This window comes from Nansenia antarctica (assembly GCF_963989245.1).
Source record: "Nansenia antarctica genome assembly, chromosome: 15".
In the NCBI taxonomy this organism is placed as follows: domain Eukaryota; kingdom Metazoa; phylum Chordata; class Actinopteri; order Argentiniformes; family Microstomatidae; genus Nansenia; species Nansenia antarctica.
Window position 1 is genome coordinate 28,087,550 of NC_137685.1, and position 15,448 is coordinate 28,102,997.

The 15,448-nt window shown below is 44.8% G+C and overlaps 1 protein-coding gene across 1 annotated transcript in view; it reads right to left on the reverse strand.

Moving 5' to 3' along the window:
* Positions 1-15,218, reverse strand: part of ptprt (protein tyrosine phosphatase receptor type T) — a gene marked incomplete at both ends in the record, with an annotated part of 296,589 nt that extends 281,371 nt beyond the window's left edge. The window contains one exon of the mRNA XM_080545458.1: positions 15,143-15,218. Within this exon, the coding sequence (XP_080401584.1) occupies positions 15,143-15,218 (76 nt within the window). The remainder of the gene's footprint in view (positions 1-15,142) is intronic.
* Positions 15,219-15,448: the final 230 nt, after the last annotated feature.

Genomic DNA, 15,448 nt, shown 5'->3' on the forward strand with positions numbered 1-15,448 from the left:
AAGATGTATTTGTTTACCATGTTCATCCATAGAGTATCACAGCAATCTAATGTTGCTGACCATGTAAACGGTGTGTGAGAGGTCCACGAATGCTACGGCTAATTAAGTCCATTTGGAGTAACAGCTGCCCCAGTGCTGCCTGCTGCAGTCACAAATTAAGGTCATTGTCACAATAGCTGTGCAGTGGGTTCTGACATGAAGCCAAGGTGCCTGAGAGTGGGAGGCGAGCAGCATTAGCGAGTTCAGTGGTGCTCAAGTCTCACGCTTTGGCCGTGAGACATACGCATATCAACCAGTTCACACTCTCACAACCAGTTCACACTCTCACAACCAGTTCACACTCTCACACGCCACACCTCAAATTTCTCACGCCGAGAAATAACAATTGTTTTGCGGGACTTTTATTTTGGAAATTCCTTGAAAGAAAGCTACCGGACACGAGTTTGTACTGTATAACATGATAGCCATCTATGAGCAATGCACTGTATATAAGATGATGACCAAGATGAGGATGGTCTTTCTGCTGCTGACCAAGGGGCTGAGTCCTGTTGATGGGGCCCAATTTTCTTTTAGACTCTGTACGCTACTGTATTTGTTTATTAAGATTTCATAAATATGATATATTGTCTGAATTTGTCTTGTTTTATCAAATGTTCCAATTATTTTAATTTCTTGTGCTGGTTTATTATGAACAACATGTACAATTGCAGGAAACTAGCACAAATAATTGGGTGGGAGAGAGGGGCCGCCGCTGCCAAAACGTGCACAGTTTTGCGTCGCTCCACCGCCAAAAAATCTCACTCCAAACTTTTGGTGAAACTTGGCAACCTGAGGTGTGTAGGAGACAGCACAAAAACAAGAAACAAAACAAGAAAAATATGACAAAAATATTATATAACAAAAAAAGGGAAAATATGACTTAAAATAAGCAAAATGATCTGCCAACAGAACAGGAAAATGTCACTTGACCCAGAAAACCTTTCTTAAAACATGTAAAGGATATCTTAAAACGAGTGCAGTCAGATAAGTGCATCGCATTGATATGGTCTGGAGTTGCCCTCAAGACCAAAACAACAAGTATACCAAATACCACCAGAGAATCATCTTACCCACCTCCCCGCCCCCACTCTTCATATGCATGGCAGATCAATTATCCATTCTGAAGTTGCCACTGTGCTGGTGTGTCTTTCGGTTGTTGCCTCCCTGACTGGTAGAGGTTAGCGCCATGGTATCATAAATCTAGCAGGACACACACACAACATCTTGTCATCAATTCAACCTTGACTGATTTGATGGATAAGGAGGCGGCCAAACTAAACAAGTCTGATGGAGGGGCTGATGGACTGGCTCATTTGGCGAGGGACAACCAGGAAACGGCCCCCTGACTGTCATGGTCACTGTGGGCTAAGTGCTAAGTGCTGTTTACCCTCCTCTGTTGTCTGTTTCGCCTGATGCTAAACTAGTTAGCTAAGCTAACTACAGTCAACATCAAGGGTCCATACTCAATGGGGTGAAAATACATCTGATCTGAACATGCACATGCACATTATCATTTTTATTTTTTTAACTGGACACCCTAACGGGTAGAGCTTCTATGGTTAGGCCCTACCTGTTCCTGGTGACAGTCTGAACGGTCTGTAATGTTGCGCCCTCCTGAACAGACCCCTTAGAGACAGGACCATGGACCGGTGAACAGTGGATGCTGGTGGAGGCAGAAATGGGAGGACGAGCTCAATGGAACGCGATGGAACGGAACGGGGGAACGGTACCTCCACCAGCCTCCACCGGGGGTGCCGTCCTGTGCTAAATGCTGGCGAATAACACAAGCTAATATGGAACCACCCCAAAGGGAACACGGGGGGGGGGGGGAGAAAACATCCTCCAATGATCATCCCACCTATCAGATCCATTCCGGGTTTGTATTCTCCTTAAGAACACCTTAATCGGTTTTCTTTCTCCTCCTACAAATATTTATGTTGGGTCTCAGAGACCTTGGTTCAATACAGGCTGCTATTATGTGATTTATAACCATCATTGCTTTTCCTCTACAAGCAATTTATTTGATGGAACTTGCTGTGTTATATAGCCTCTGCCAGTTCCTTTTATAATGAGGACCCTAACTCTGGCTGCCATAAACAGCTTAGTTTTATCTGGGGAGACAAAAGGAAAGAATGGGGGCAGTAATAATGGGGTTGTGCCATGATGTGAGGTGGGTTCTAATAGCAGAACTCCATTACATTCTCCATTAGCAGCGGCGGCAGCAGCACCTCTCTGCACGAAAAGTAGCATTTAGCACTGAAGGCCTCCCCTCCTTTTCCATTTGTCTCCGGCTTCAAACGGCCTCCTAATGGCGGCGAAGTGCCTCGCTCACCCGTCAGCCGGACTGATCTGGGAAGATTCATCGACCGACGGCGAACCATTCCTGGCTAACGCACGACCCGCGTGGGGATTCCTGTCGAATTAAATGCGCGGGCTTGATGAAAGGGACGCTACATTGGTGGCAGCCCGGTGGATATAGCCGTCGTGATATAGCACAGTGTTAGCGTCGGTACGCGGAGGTACAGAGTACCGTGACTCGGCGATGGCGTAGCTATAAAACTATAACCCGTCGGCTTTAATATTCATCCCCCCTGTGTGTCATGCACTGGCCCTGTGTGTCATGCACTGGCCCTGTGTGTCATGCACTGGCGGGTGGAAAATAAAACTAAATAATAAAAAGGGGGAATGAGGCGACATTCGGCCCAATAAAAAGGAGCATTGGAGGGGTACTAATAGGCTCCCCGTTCCATCCACCATGTCTGTGTTGGGGGGCATCCACCGTGTCTGTGTTGGGGGGCATCGGGCCATTTGACAGATACGGCAACGTGCTTTATAGAGAAAGGGCCGGCACAGAGATAAGACTGGGAATGCACACATATTCACTCACACACACATACACACACACACACACACACACAAACACACACACAGCCCATCCTGTCAGTCTCCCTCTCTCTAACCTCATCTCTTACTTATCAACTCAGCCTTCCAAGAAGCTGCCACGTCTGCTGTCCCTCCCCTCCCCTCTCCTCTCCTCTCCTCTCCTCTCCTCTCCTCTCCTCTCCTCTCTTCTCCTCTCCTCTCCTCTCCTCTCCTCTCCTCTCCACTCCTCTCCTCTCCTCTCCTCTCCTCTCCTCTCCTCTCCTCTCCTCTCCTCTCCTCTCCTCTCCTCTCCTCTCCTCCCCTCCCCTTCCCTCTCCTCCCCTCCCCTCTCCTCCCCTCTAATAGGGGATGAATGAGCTGCAGAGAGCGAGAGAGACGTTCGCGGCCCTGACAGATATCATCACCATCACCAGCACCATCACCATGATCATCACCATAACACTCCTGCCAATCATTCATTACCGCCACACAGCCACTGAGAGGGACTGACAAAGAGCCGTCTTTCAAAGCCAAATAAGGCAATCTGTCCAATAAGGCCGGAGGCTATGAAGCACGTCCACCTCCTAGCTCAGGTGACTGAGCAGGGCTGGAGGTGGGTCTGCAGAACAAACAGGGTTGTGCTCAGTTGACACGAAACGGAAAAAAACAAAAAACATTTTGAAGCAGTGGAGGTGCTTTCCGAACTTGTCGAAAACGGTCACAGATTTTTCGTTTTTCCCTTTACTAATCCCAACCCTGGGATCATATAGCAGCACTATTAGCATCATCGGTTCTCCCCACACGTCATTCCGTGCACACTAGAACAATGCTTGAATCTTTTGAATCTGACAGGTCATTAATAAACTCTTATGCTATCGCAAACACACAATGTTGTCACAGACCCTCCAAAAGTAGCGCACCGCTAAATCAAATATTGACAACGCTGAATTATTGAGTTCAACAAGAACAAGTTACAGCTGCAGCTGAACACGCGCGTGGCTGGATTACGATGTTGGTTTTGAAAAGCCAATCCCAGCCTCTCACTCTCACGTCTCCTCCTGGTAGGTAAACAACAGTGTCTGGGTGGAGATTGTCTGTCACTGCAACTTGATATGTGTCGCCCTCTGGGAGCGGAGATAGACTCAGAGTCATAGTGACAAATGGGAATTGTGCAGAGAATGAAACAGTGTCATCCATTGTGAAATGGAAAAATTGTCTTTTTCGCAGCCTTTTGTTTGACCACAACACTGAGCAAAGCCAGGCTTTTTTTTCACATCAAACGTTGAAATCTGACAATGTCTGTTATGAATGAATGAATTAATGAATGGTCTTTATTGTCATTAATACAGTACAGGTACCATACAACGACATTTAGGAGGGGGGGCTCCCCTGGTGCTTGGAAAAAAGACAAAAAACAAGAGAGCCAAGGGTAAAATAAAAAAGAGAAAAGAGCTGGTTGACATAAATAAAGGCTATGTACACTATCTACTATACTATACTACTATACTATACAAATAAAACACTGTGCTGTACTCTATGCTATGCTATAAATATCCTAACATTTCCTATCTCTGAACCTTATGTACACATGGGTTGTCATATTGCACATAGTATTTGTTGCACATTCATTAAAGTGTCGCAGTTAGCAGTTAGTTACTGTCGTTACTGCCGTTACAACTGCCAGATTTAAAGTGGAATGATTCAAATGAATAATGGCTCACAAAATACTAATTACCAATTCACTATTGCTAACATCAAGTAGGTCATCACCTTCAAGTCAAATATGTAACTGTTGTACAACATGTAGCATGCAGACTATTACCATGAGTCTGCTGTAACAGATAACATTTAACTCACTGCTTCTTTTTTTCCTTCCTTCCCTGACTGTCACCTGCATCCCTTAGCATCACCACGCCTCCGCGTTGCTCTTAACAGCCAATTTCCCGCCTAATGAGCACATAATTGCCCCAGTTCGTCAGTGTGGAGGTGGTCTGTCTGCCGTTCGGAGCAGTGAGTTAAGCTAATGTCTCTTTCAGCAACGCTCAAACAGTACCGTATGCAGATACCGAGCATACAGACATTAGCCTGACATAAAGACCTAATAGACAATTAGCTTGATGTAGAGCCATATCTACTGTGACATACGTTAGCTGGACATAGAGCTACAGTAGCTATAGAGACTTAGCAAACAGACGTTAAATACATACAAATCAAATCTTCCCTTACAGAGAGTACAGACCACCCTGCCCTTTGAAGACGCTGTCTAAATATTTCAGTGTTGTTATTAATGCAAGGTCTTCACAGAGAATGTACATTTAATAGCAGGAGGTATCATTTTTTAGCTTGTGCCTTCTGTCAGGCTTGCTTGAGAAATTAATTATTTGTTCTGCGGTATCAGGCAGAACGGTGACAACTCAAGTGTGCTTCCTCTCTCACTCAGATTTAAATAAATTGGCCCTTCTGTTGAATAAACCTTATTAACAATTAACATACGGTATGTTATGTACGTATATATATATATATATATATATATATATATATATATATATATATATATATATATATATATATACATAATTAGTCTACTGGCTTATCTCCCTGACTGCATAATTGAGCCATCGTCATCTGCTGCAATTCAGTCAAAATGTCAACTGGAATAATGTCATTCATTTCATCATTGGCTGTTCTGAATTGTGTTTTCAAATAAGCCAATTCCAAACTATAACCTTTTTCACCTTTTCACTGCTCAGCATGACATTAAAAGACATTTGGTGAAATCTAGAATGAGCTTGTTACACAAATATACACATACAGTATGGAAATATTTGGTGTCCAAAAATATTTGTTGTCAAAGAAAATATTTGTTGTTACATTTTGCTTGCAAAACCAAAGCCGAAACGGTATAATTCTGTAACTTAACACATAGCTGACAATAGAATGTATACATTTGGTTAAACAGACACTAGCAAACATTTTATATCCAGAGAAATGTTCATGACTTAAACGATGCATTCTGGGTTGTGTATATTTGTAATATCCCTCAATCTGAAGTGGACACAGACAATGAGATTGAGGTGAGAACATTCACATTTTGAATGCACAAGCCATGTTTTCAGAATGACAGCTATGAGGAGGACATGTTACAGAGACTTACTAGGAGAGCATCTCAATCAGGCTAATCACAGCAGTAAACATTTGGGAGGGAACTTTTGCATCAGAAAAAAAGGCTGTAGGATGTTACTTAGGCTTAGACTTTAGCATGCAGTTCAGACAATGCTATTCTTGGGTGTATTGAAATCCAATCTATCGGATAGGGAGCAGCTAACTGTTGCTGGTAGCAAAGTAGAGAGTGGATACGTTCACTAGTAGCCTATAAGAAAACTCAGGGTTAGATGGGGAATGGGGAAATTATTTGCAAATTGGTAGATCAAAGGTGTCCGATGGCGTAACATGCTGACTGCAATACAGACAGTTTGAGGTTATATTAATTGTATATAGCCATTGGTTATTGAAGAATATAACATATAAATGCCTCATGAGCTTAGTTCAACCGTCTTAGCCCATCACAATCAAAAAATATAAGCTTGTTTCACTCCATTGTTTGTAAGCAATGCAATTGTAAACACTGTATAGCTTCAAACCATGGTTAAAACTATCATTTTGATCTCATGGATGGTCAGTCCTTGCCTCCATAGCTCTGCCTATGAAATTGAGAGTGGTTATATTTCTCTAGCCCCTCAGCTGGTTACCCAAAACAAATGTCAGGGAGGAACGCTTTGTTGAATTACAGGTGGCCCCTTTAACCTTTAACCCCCCTGGCTTCTTGCCTAAACGAAACAGTTGCCTTACGTATCCGGAATATCTCTTCACCAACCTAGTTCTCTAAAATACAGACGAAGTGAAGGCAGACAACGACGCTTTAGTCTATTGAGATCAACCGTGGGAGTCATTGACTCGTCTGAGAGGTTCTAGGCACGGCTCAGCCGATAGGGTGACCAGATGTCCCGCTTTGCGCGGCCTCGGGGCCAGTGTCCATCTGCAACAAAGCGCCGCAACCAAGCGCCGACATGTTCAGTTGCAGCGGAACGTCCAGATTCTATGGAACGTCTTCAGCCTATCAGGAAACGGCCTTCATGTTCAGCGGGTGGTTCGCACATTCAGCCAGCTCCCTATATCCACGTGGGGCCGTTGCCATGGGAACATGAATGCTGTTTTCCTGATAGGCTGAAGACGTTCCGTAGAATCTGGACGTTCTGCTGCAACTGAACATCGTCGGCGCTTGGTTGCGGCGCTTTGTTGCAGATGGACACTGGCCCCGTGGCCGTCGCAAAGCGGGACATCTGGTCACCCTACTCGCCGACCTGACCTGACCTCACCGGCCTGGCGTCGCGTGATTAGTCACGCCTTTCCCTCCTTATCCGTGTTTGTTTTCACGGCTTAACGGTTTTGCGGGGAGCGACTCCAGCCTGCAACCTGCCTCGGAGTGTCAACAACAAACGCGGCGATCCCCTTAATCCCGGCCTTCGCTCGGCTCACAAGGACACGCTCTCAAGTGTGTGTTTTTGGACGCGCCGGCAGAGCTGGTGGCCAGGGGTGCTCAGCAGGGTATCTCAGGGCACACGAGTGCCCCTAACCTGACCTTTCAGCCACGGAACTAAATAACGTCTGCGGCATTAGGAAAAACCTCCGGCAAACTGCCATTAACCGAACCAATTAGGCGCCTTTTAATCCCCCGGGGCAGGCAGAGACACGGCGCGCGGCGGCGGAGGGGCCATAGGAGGGTGTCTGAGGAACGTGCGTGTGAATGTTGAGGAAAGGTTAATGGTCTCTCTAGAGGAGGACGGGGCACGGAGGGACTTTGTTACCCTTCCAGGCTTCCTCTTCTGAGGCGCTGACAAAGCCTGAGGTCTGGGGAAGGAGGCGAGCAGTTCATTAGCTGTTCACTTTCACTCATCCGAGCGAACGGCGCAGACTTTAATGCCATTTAATACTTTTCATTTTCCTCATTCTATTTGGATTTTTCTTTAATCCTCTGAAAGAGAGAGCTCTCTTCTCATTCCTTTTGTTCGCCCTGGAAAGGGTGCGCGCACACACACACACACACAGATAGCTTTCCTATTGAGATCTTTTTGTTACAGACGCCCATTGCGAGTTACTTTACGGGGCTTAATACAAGCGGCACTCTAAGGAGATTGACACTCAAGACATAAGTCCACAAGTGTGTCCTACTCATTACACAGGGAGAACATCAGCCTAAGGCTAACCCTTGAAGCTTGAACTTCATACACCACTCAAGGTAATAATAATAATAATAATAATAATAATAATAATACATTATACTTATATAGCGCTTTTCTAGACACTCAAAGACGCTTTACAAACTGAAAAGATTGAGATCTACTCTGTATACTGCAATTAGGCTACACCTAGACTTCGGGCGGAGAAGCGGCGAACAAGCAACGCTTCCGTCCTCTCTCAAACGGCATTTTTTGAAAAGTATGGACCCCAAAGTATGGTCACCGTGCTCCCTCGTACACGACATACTGTAGCAACCGCCAGTAGCGAGAAAGAAGCTCCCCGGTCTAAAGGGAGCGGTCACAGAACACTGGACCCGGTCTCTCCAGAACCTTCTCAGACACTACTCCTTCAAGTCCTCAGAAGAATAAGTGGATAAGCGGTAGAGGAATTCGCTTCCCAAGTCTGACGAGGGTAATGTGAGAGGTTTTCAAAGGGGGGGGGGAGAGGGGGGGGTGGTGGACATCTTTGAACGGCGGCCACCGATGACAGGTGCCTCTGAAGGTGGCAGATGAGGCCAGGAGGTTGGGCTGAGCGGAGGCGGTCCTGGCCGAGTCGTCAGATTACATTTATCACCCTCCACCGCCCTGGGATCAAAACGTCTCCATATAAGGTCTGGAACACTCATCTCTCAGACCTAATGGCCAATTCCCTGGTCTGATCTGGACGGCCATTATTTGTCTCCATACCTGTGGGGAGTCCTGTTCATTTACATTAACCTGTCAAATGTCATCAACGGGGGGAGCTCTCTCCATGGTTACAGTATCCGGGGCAACCCTTACACTTTTAATATGACTGTGTCATAACGACTCTTCTAAATCATCAAGATCCTAACCATAACGATAACCCTAAGTACACCAAGTGTGAGGTAACCATGGCCACGTTCGTAAATGAGCTCTGAGAGCGCCGGAGCGTCCACGTGACTGCCTCTTGTCCAATCAAATGACTTGGTTCCATTATAACGTTGAACCCAGTGTGCCCTCCGGCGAATTTACAAACGTGGCCCAAGTGTAAGGTAACCGTGACGATCTATGACACTGGTCATACACAGGTCATATACTCTAGTAATCACAGAGTTGTATGAACACCGTCATGTAAAGTGTGACTGTGTCTCTCCGGACAGACTAGTCTGAATGTGAGGCAGCTTGGCGACAGCCTCTCAATCGGAACGGTAGTCTCCGTCTGTGCGCAATTTGTCAGCAATCATTTCCGTCGATGACAGAAGTAATCATCTATTCATCAAGACGGAATTTGCGTCTACGTTCTCTCTGCCTCTCTGTCCAATTAACTGTAATCTTTTGATGGATCCTGACAATTATGGTGAGCGACGGAAATGCATGTACATGCGTCTCCATCCACATCCAACAGGGGTGAAGAGAGAGAGAGAGTGTGTGTGTGTGGGTGTGTGTGGGGGGGGGGTTATAGCAAAGAGTAAAAGAAAAGAGAAGAGAAAAAAGAGAGAGCAAGAGAGAGAGAGAGAGATGGTGAGGCAGAGAGCGAGAGAGGAGAGAGTGAGGAGGAGGAGGAGGAGGAGGAGGAGGAGGGTGGATCGCAGAGAGGAGGCAGACGCTGGATTAGTTTAGTGTGTGTCTGGCGGTATTGAGGGCTCTCTCTGTAAACATCATGGAGAAAGACGTCTGTTTGAGAGCAGCAGGACTGTTGGGTAAACAATGAGAGGAGCTTTGACAGTGGCAGACAATATGATGTTTGTTCCTGCCTCTTCTCAGAGGCCTCCAGGGGCCCTGGTCCCCCCTCATACTGGCACTAGATCTGGAGAGTACTACACTGAGGAGAGTCTCTCTCTCTGTCTCTCTCTCTCACTCACTCACTCACTCACACACTCACACACTCACACACTCACACTCACACTCACACTCACACACACACACTCACACACTCACACTCACACTCACACACACACACACACACACACACACACACACATACACACACACACACACACACATACACACACAAAACAAGAAATGGCGATTGAGGTGTTTGGGCAAATGCTATGTGATCTGCCAATTCCCAGGTAAGAGAACTACACCCCAGTCTCATACTCATACATTCAGCAATCTCTAAAGAAGTGCTGCATCTGAAAAGAAATTGTGGGGAAAAAATAAAGAATAGTGGCTTTTATGTCCTTTTGGGGTTTAGGTTGGGGTTAGAAGGAGAGTTGTGTCTGAGTGGATTAATGATGCTTTGTTCTGTAAAGCCAACAACACATCCATCTGCCTTTAAATCACCGGCATAAACGAACAGTTTAACCCAATGTTCTCCCGCATGTGTTCTCATAAGTACATCAGTCAGTCATCGGCATAAGGTGACGCGCTGCACACAACACAAATCACCACTACATTTTCAATCAATTACTATGAGTCTTTCTACCGCGTGTTTTACATTTACATGTTAGTGGCCTTAAGCCACCTGTTTATTACAGTTTGACATTTCAAGTTGAAATTGAAGCGACCACAGAAAAGCCTAGTTTTAGCCTCAAAGTATTTGCAGACCTCAGTGTCAGCAGTGAGCCATGTACTGTATATATATATATATACCTTCCCAGAAAGGGTTCTGAGCAGGCATCTCTAGCTTTGAAGTACAGTATTGCCTGGAACAAGTGAGGCATTCTCCCAACTGGTTTGCACTTTAACATCTTCAACAGTGGGAGCACGCCCCGCCTTTGTATTAAGCTGTCTGTTAGTCAGGTAAACAGAATAAGTGCTGTGGATCAGGGTGACACAGTCATGCAGATACACCAGACCTCTAGCAAATACATCCCCGTCCACTGACACGGCAAATAAGAGCGCAAAATAAAACATAAGAAAGCCGCTGCACAAGCACCCTGGCGACCGAGCAGGCAGCATACTGAACAGCAGGCGCTGAGGATGATGGACAGCTTGTCAGAGAGCTCTCCAGGCTCCACAGCGACCTGGTAACACACACACACACACACACACACACACACACACACACACACACACACACACACAGGGGCCAGCTGATAAGAGGGCTTGGAGGAAACAATTACCCCACAGACAGACAGGTTCTAATGGGCTGATTGGAAATAATCAACTACTTCCTGCCTTTTTTTCCCCCCTCCTTCCATTTTCTTCTTTCGGTTCCTACTTTTATTTCCAGCAGGCCGGATCAGAGGGGCGTGCGTATGAAACCCATTAGCTCCCCTGACAGGTCGGCTCCAGCCGATTGTGCTCTCATGTGTGTCATTCTCTGCCACCTGAAGTGCATTTTCTCCCTCTGTGAAGTTCTTGGGGGGAGGGGGGGGGGGGGGGTTGTTGTAGTTGTTTTCCTATAATCAGTGCTTGAGTGACTCTCCCAGTCAGACTTGCTTGGACAATCACAGCAGAACCGCTGGCCGTATATCGACTGTATTGACGCCAGTAGGGTAAAGTCACCATGAACGATCAGCAAAATGAAGACTGTGATGGAATTCAAAGTCCTGGAAAGTCTTTCTTGTGTCATCTTCTGAAATGCATCTTTGCACATCTCTTGTTAGTATTTTTTTCAAACTCTCAAACCGACAAACAAACAAAATGAATCTGATAGGAAAGAGAATAAAGTTTTCTTTCTCGCGTGTATAACAGTCGCCTGGATGAACCACCAAACGGTCCTCTGCCTAATCGAGGCTGGGCTGAGCCACTGCATAGAGGCCTCTCTAGCATACAGAGTGACTACTGTCTCCTGCCAGCGCAGGTGTTAGGCTCTGGATGATGTATACCAGACAGTGGAGAGCTCTGGGTAATGTATGCAAAAGAAGGGAGAGTACTGGGTAATGTATGCAAAAGAATGGAGAATTCTGGGTAATGTATGCAGACATGTAATGTTTTTCCACTAGATTTTCCCTTGAGGAAAAAGGGCAAAAGTTTCAAACAATTTAGGCTGTTTACACAAACATTTACCATAGAAATCTACGGAGGCTCAATTTGTGTGTGACGGCCAATACAGCTAGGCAGGAGCTACTATGTAATGGTCGAAGAAACAATGCTGCAATGGCAGAGACCAGAGCAAATGATATGGATTCTTTTTTTTTTTTAAATGTGTTACATTTCACCCTTGTTCCGTACAGCTGTAATTCATCTTTTATATCTGGATGTTTTGTTAATGTTCATGTCCCCATCATCAAGCTGGTTCATTTAAAGGTAGCCAGGACAGGCTTGTGGATGGTGGCTCATTTCACTTCCATCTGGTCTCAGGAGACCTCCAACAGCCATCAGCAAATTCATCCAATTAAGATACCACATACACATCCAACCTTCAGACAGACTCCACTCCCAACACCACACCTAATCATATCACGTCTCATAAGTGGGGAATGCAAAACCGCTTATTTGATAAAAGCTTGCCATTCCGAAATGTCGTCTGAATTCTCAAAGCAGGAGGCATTCAGTTCAAGGAGACAGAGATGGAGTGAAGGAGAGAGAGAGAGAGGGGGGGGGAGAAAGAGAGAGATGGAGTGAAGGAGAGAGAGAGAGAGAGAGAGAGAGAGAGAGAGAGGGGGGAGAGAAAGAGAGAGATGGAGAGAGAGAGAGAAAGAGAGAGAGAAAGAGAGAGAGGACAAAGAGAAAAACACATGACCTGCTGGCCAGAGAAATCTAATTAACTGCATCCAAATTGTAAATTGGCCCCTTGTGCTCACACACACTCAGCCCAGTAGCCGCCACTTGCAGTGTCTGCTGGACATTCACAAATGACGGGCCAGAAAGTCGGCAGCTCACCCAGAAGAGACACAAGATACACCCAGCTGCATCCTCCACATTCTCACCGCACAGAGACACAGAGAAACAAGGACAATTGCAATAGCCCTTTGCTGCATACATGAAATGTTTGTAAAATGTAACATTTGTTGAAACTGGATTGTTATTGCCCTCACATTGTGCTTGGAATGTCAATTCAAACTTATTTTGGCACTGAGTGTAACATGAAATGCTCACATTTACTGGAAACCCCTGTATTTGCCAAAAGCCAACCCCCATTAGTTAGAGAACAAAGATAGTTGTCAAGCTGTTGGTTCAGAGATTGAGAGAACCTTGTTTGGCTGCCAGGGCGCCAGACTGAAACAACCGCAATGGATTCAAACCCAACAGAAGATTCTCAATAGAAAACACTTCCAATCAACAGTAATGATGTACATTTATTTTTACAACAAATAAATAAATAAAACTGTATGGTCTACATTTGTCAATTCATTAATAATGATGAACTGTAGTTCAACAAGGGCAAGACAAAACACAAGTAGTATTTAAAAAGCATAATTTTCACTCTCTGAAATAGTTGAGAATATTTAAATTGGTCTCAATAAATGATTTTCAACAATGTACATGTTTGTAGATGAGTTGAATGTTTACAGGTACAGTATGCATTTGAGTTAATCAATTAGTATCAATTATTATTATTATTATTATTATTAGTAGTAGTAGTAGTAGTATTACTATTATTATTATGATTATTATGATTATGATAGTCTGTAATCATTATTATTAGTGTTATTGATAATGATAATGATAATAATTATAATTATTATTATATTATTATTAGTAGTAGTACTAAGGTTACAGACTAGGCTACGACTACATCTAAATATATCGATTTTTAATATCTACATTATAGGCTACATATGTAGTTTTTGTTTAGTTTAGTTATAGATACGCCGTTTTCTATCAAAATACATTTTCACAATAATAGACACTTCCTGAGAGCAGGGGATATTTTCCAAACATTCGGCCTATGGATAAACGGTAACGGGATGGGGTTCCAGACGGTGAATGTCGTTGACGTAATCAAGGCCAGAGTCTCTCCGTGGATGAGTGGAATGTCATCTGATGTGACCACAGCGCCACCTTGCGGCTCACTTCTCTGTAACCTCCCTTGATTGAAACCATTGCAGCATTGGTAACTTACACACGGGATACGCAAATTGAATCACATTGAAAAAGTGTTCGCGGGAGTGTCAATTGGCATGATAAAGCGTGTATTAATTCAGATAGCCTATGCCTGTATTATACATAGGCTATGAACGAGTTTCTCTTTACTATATTAAGACTATTTTCAGCCTAAATGTTGGGAAGTCGACATTTCATTGGAAGCACGGGTAGCTTATTCATTCTATTTGATCTGATGCCGTTATTCATCAAAGATATGTGTAGGCCTACTTTATTCTGACACATATTCTTCATGTCAATATGTAATAATGACAATAATCAACGAACGGGGAGGCAGAAAGTGCGTTCAGGCTGTCCTTCGCGCAAAGCTGTGGCGTTTCGTCGAAAACGGACCGTCATTTTAAATAATGTTCATGAAATCGAAAATGTTTTCGGAAACTGTCAAATTGTAGCCTTCGGTGTTCCACTATATTCTAACATATCTGCCTGCCTCAGTAGTTTCCAACAGCGTATAGATTTGCCATAGAAACATTTATGTCACATTTCAGTGAGAAACGTAACTTAAAATGTACCCCTACTGTGCAGAATGGCATAGAGTGACTTTAGCACATGCCTTTCTGCAGCACATGCATTACAATCCATACAGTCTCGATACGCACCAATAATCATACATATTGGCAGCATTTAGATCGGTGAAGACGCCACTCTTGACTTGCAAAAGCTCTCCAAATTGCGCCTCGCGTAACAAGTGATGACGGCATTTCAGTCCGGTGCGCGCGCGTGTGTGTGTGTGCGTGCGAGCGAGAGAGAGAGAGAGAGAGAGAGAGAGAGAGAGAGAGAGAGAGAGAGAGAGAGAGAGAGAGAGAGAGATAGTCTGTCGGTGTTTAATTATGCACATTATAAGACAAAATAAAAGTTGGAAACCGTGCGTAAACTCTCTCCCCACGCACCTGCTCCGCATCTCCCATCTCCTAGGCACTACCTACACTGTGGCGAACTGTTATGCAAAAAAAAAAAGCATCACGCAGAAAAAAGCATCAACTTACCTGGAAAGAATTGTCCACATATTAAGTCCAGCAGTTGGAAAAGAAGTGCAGCAATGATGTAGTTCCCTTTGTCCATCCTTGCTGTGACTATTTCACATGCTCGCCTCCTCCCGTCCGTCTGCTCGCTGACTGTGCACGCTGACAGGATCCTCGCATTTGGTATTATTGCAGTGAGGGAGAGAGACAGAGAGAGAGACAGCTATCCCGGTGTGATTGTTTGGCTTCAGTCACTAACTGATCTGATGGCACGGAGCGCTGCGAACAGAGAGAGGCGCTCCAGAGTGTGCCGCTGGATGCCGATGTCCC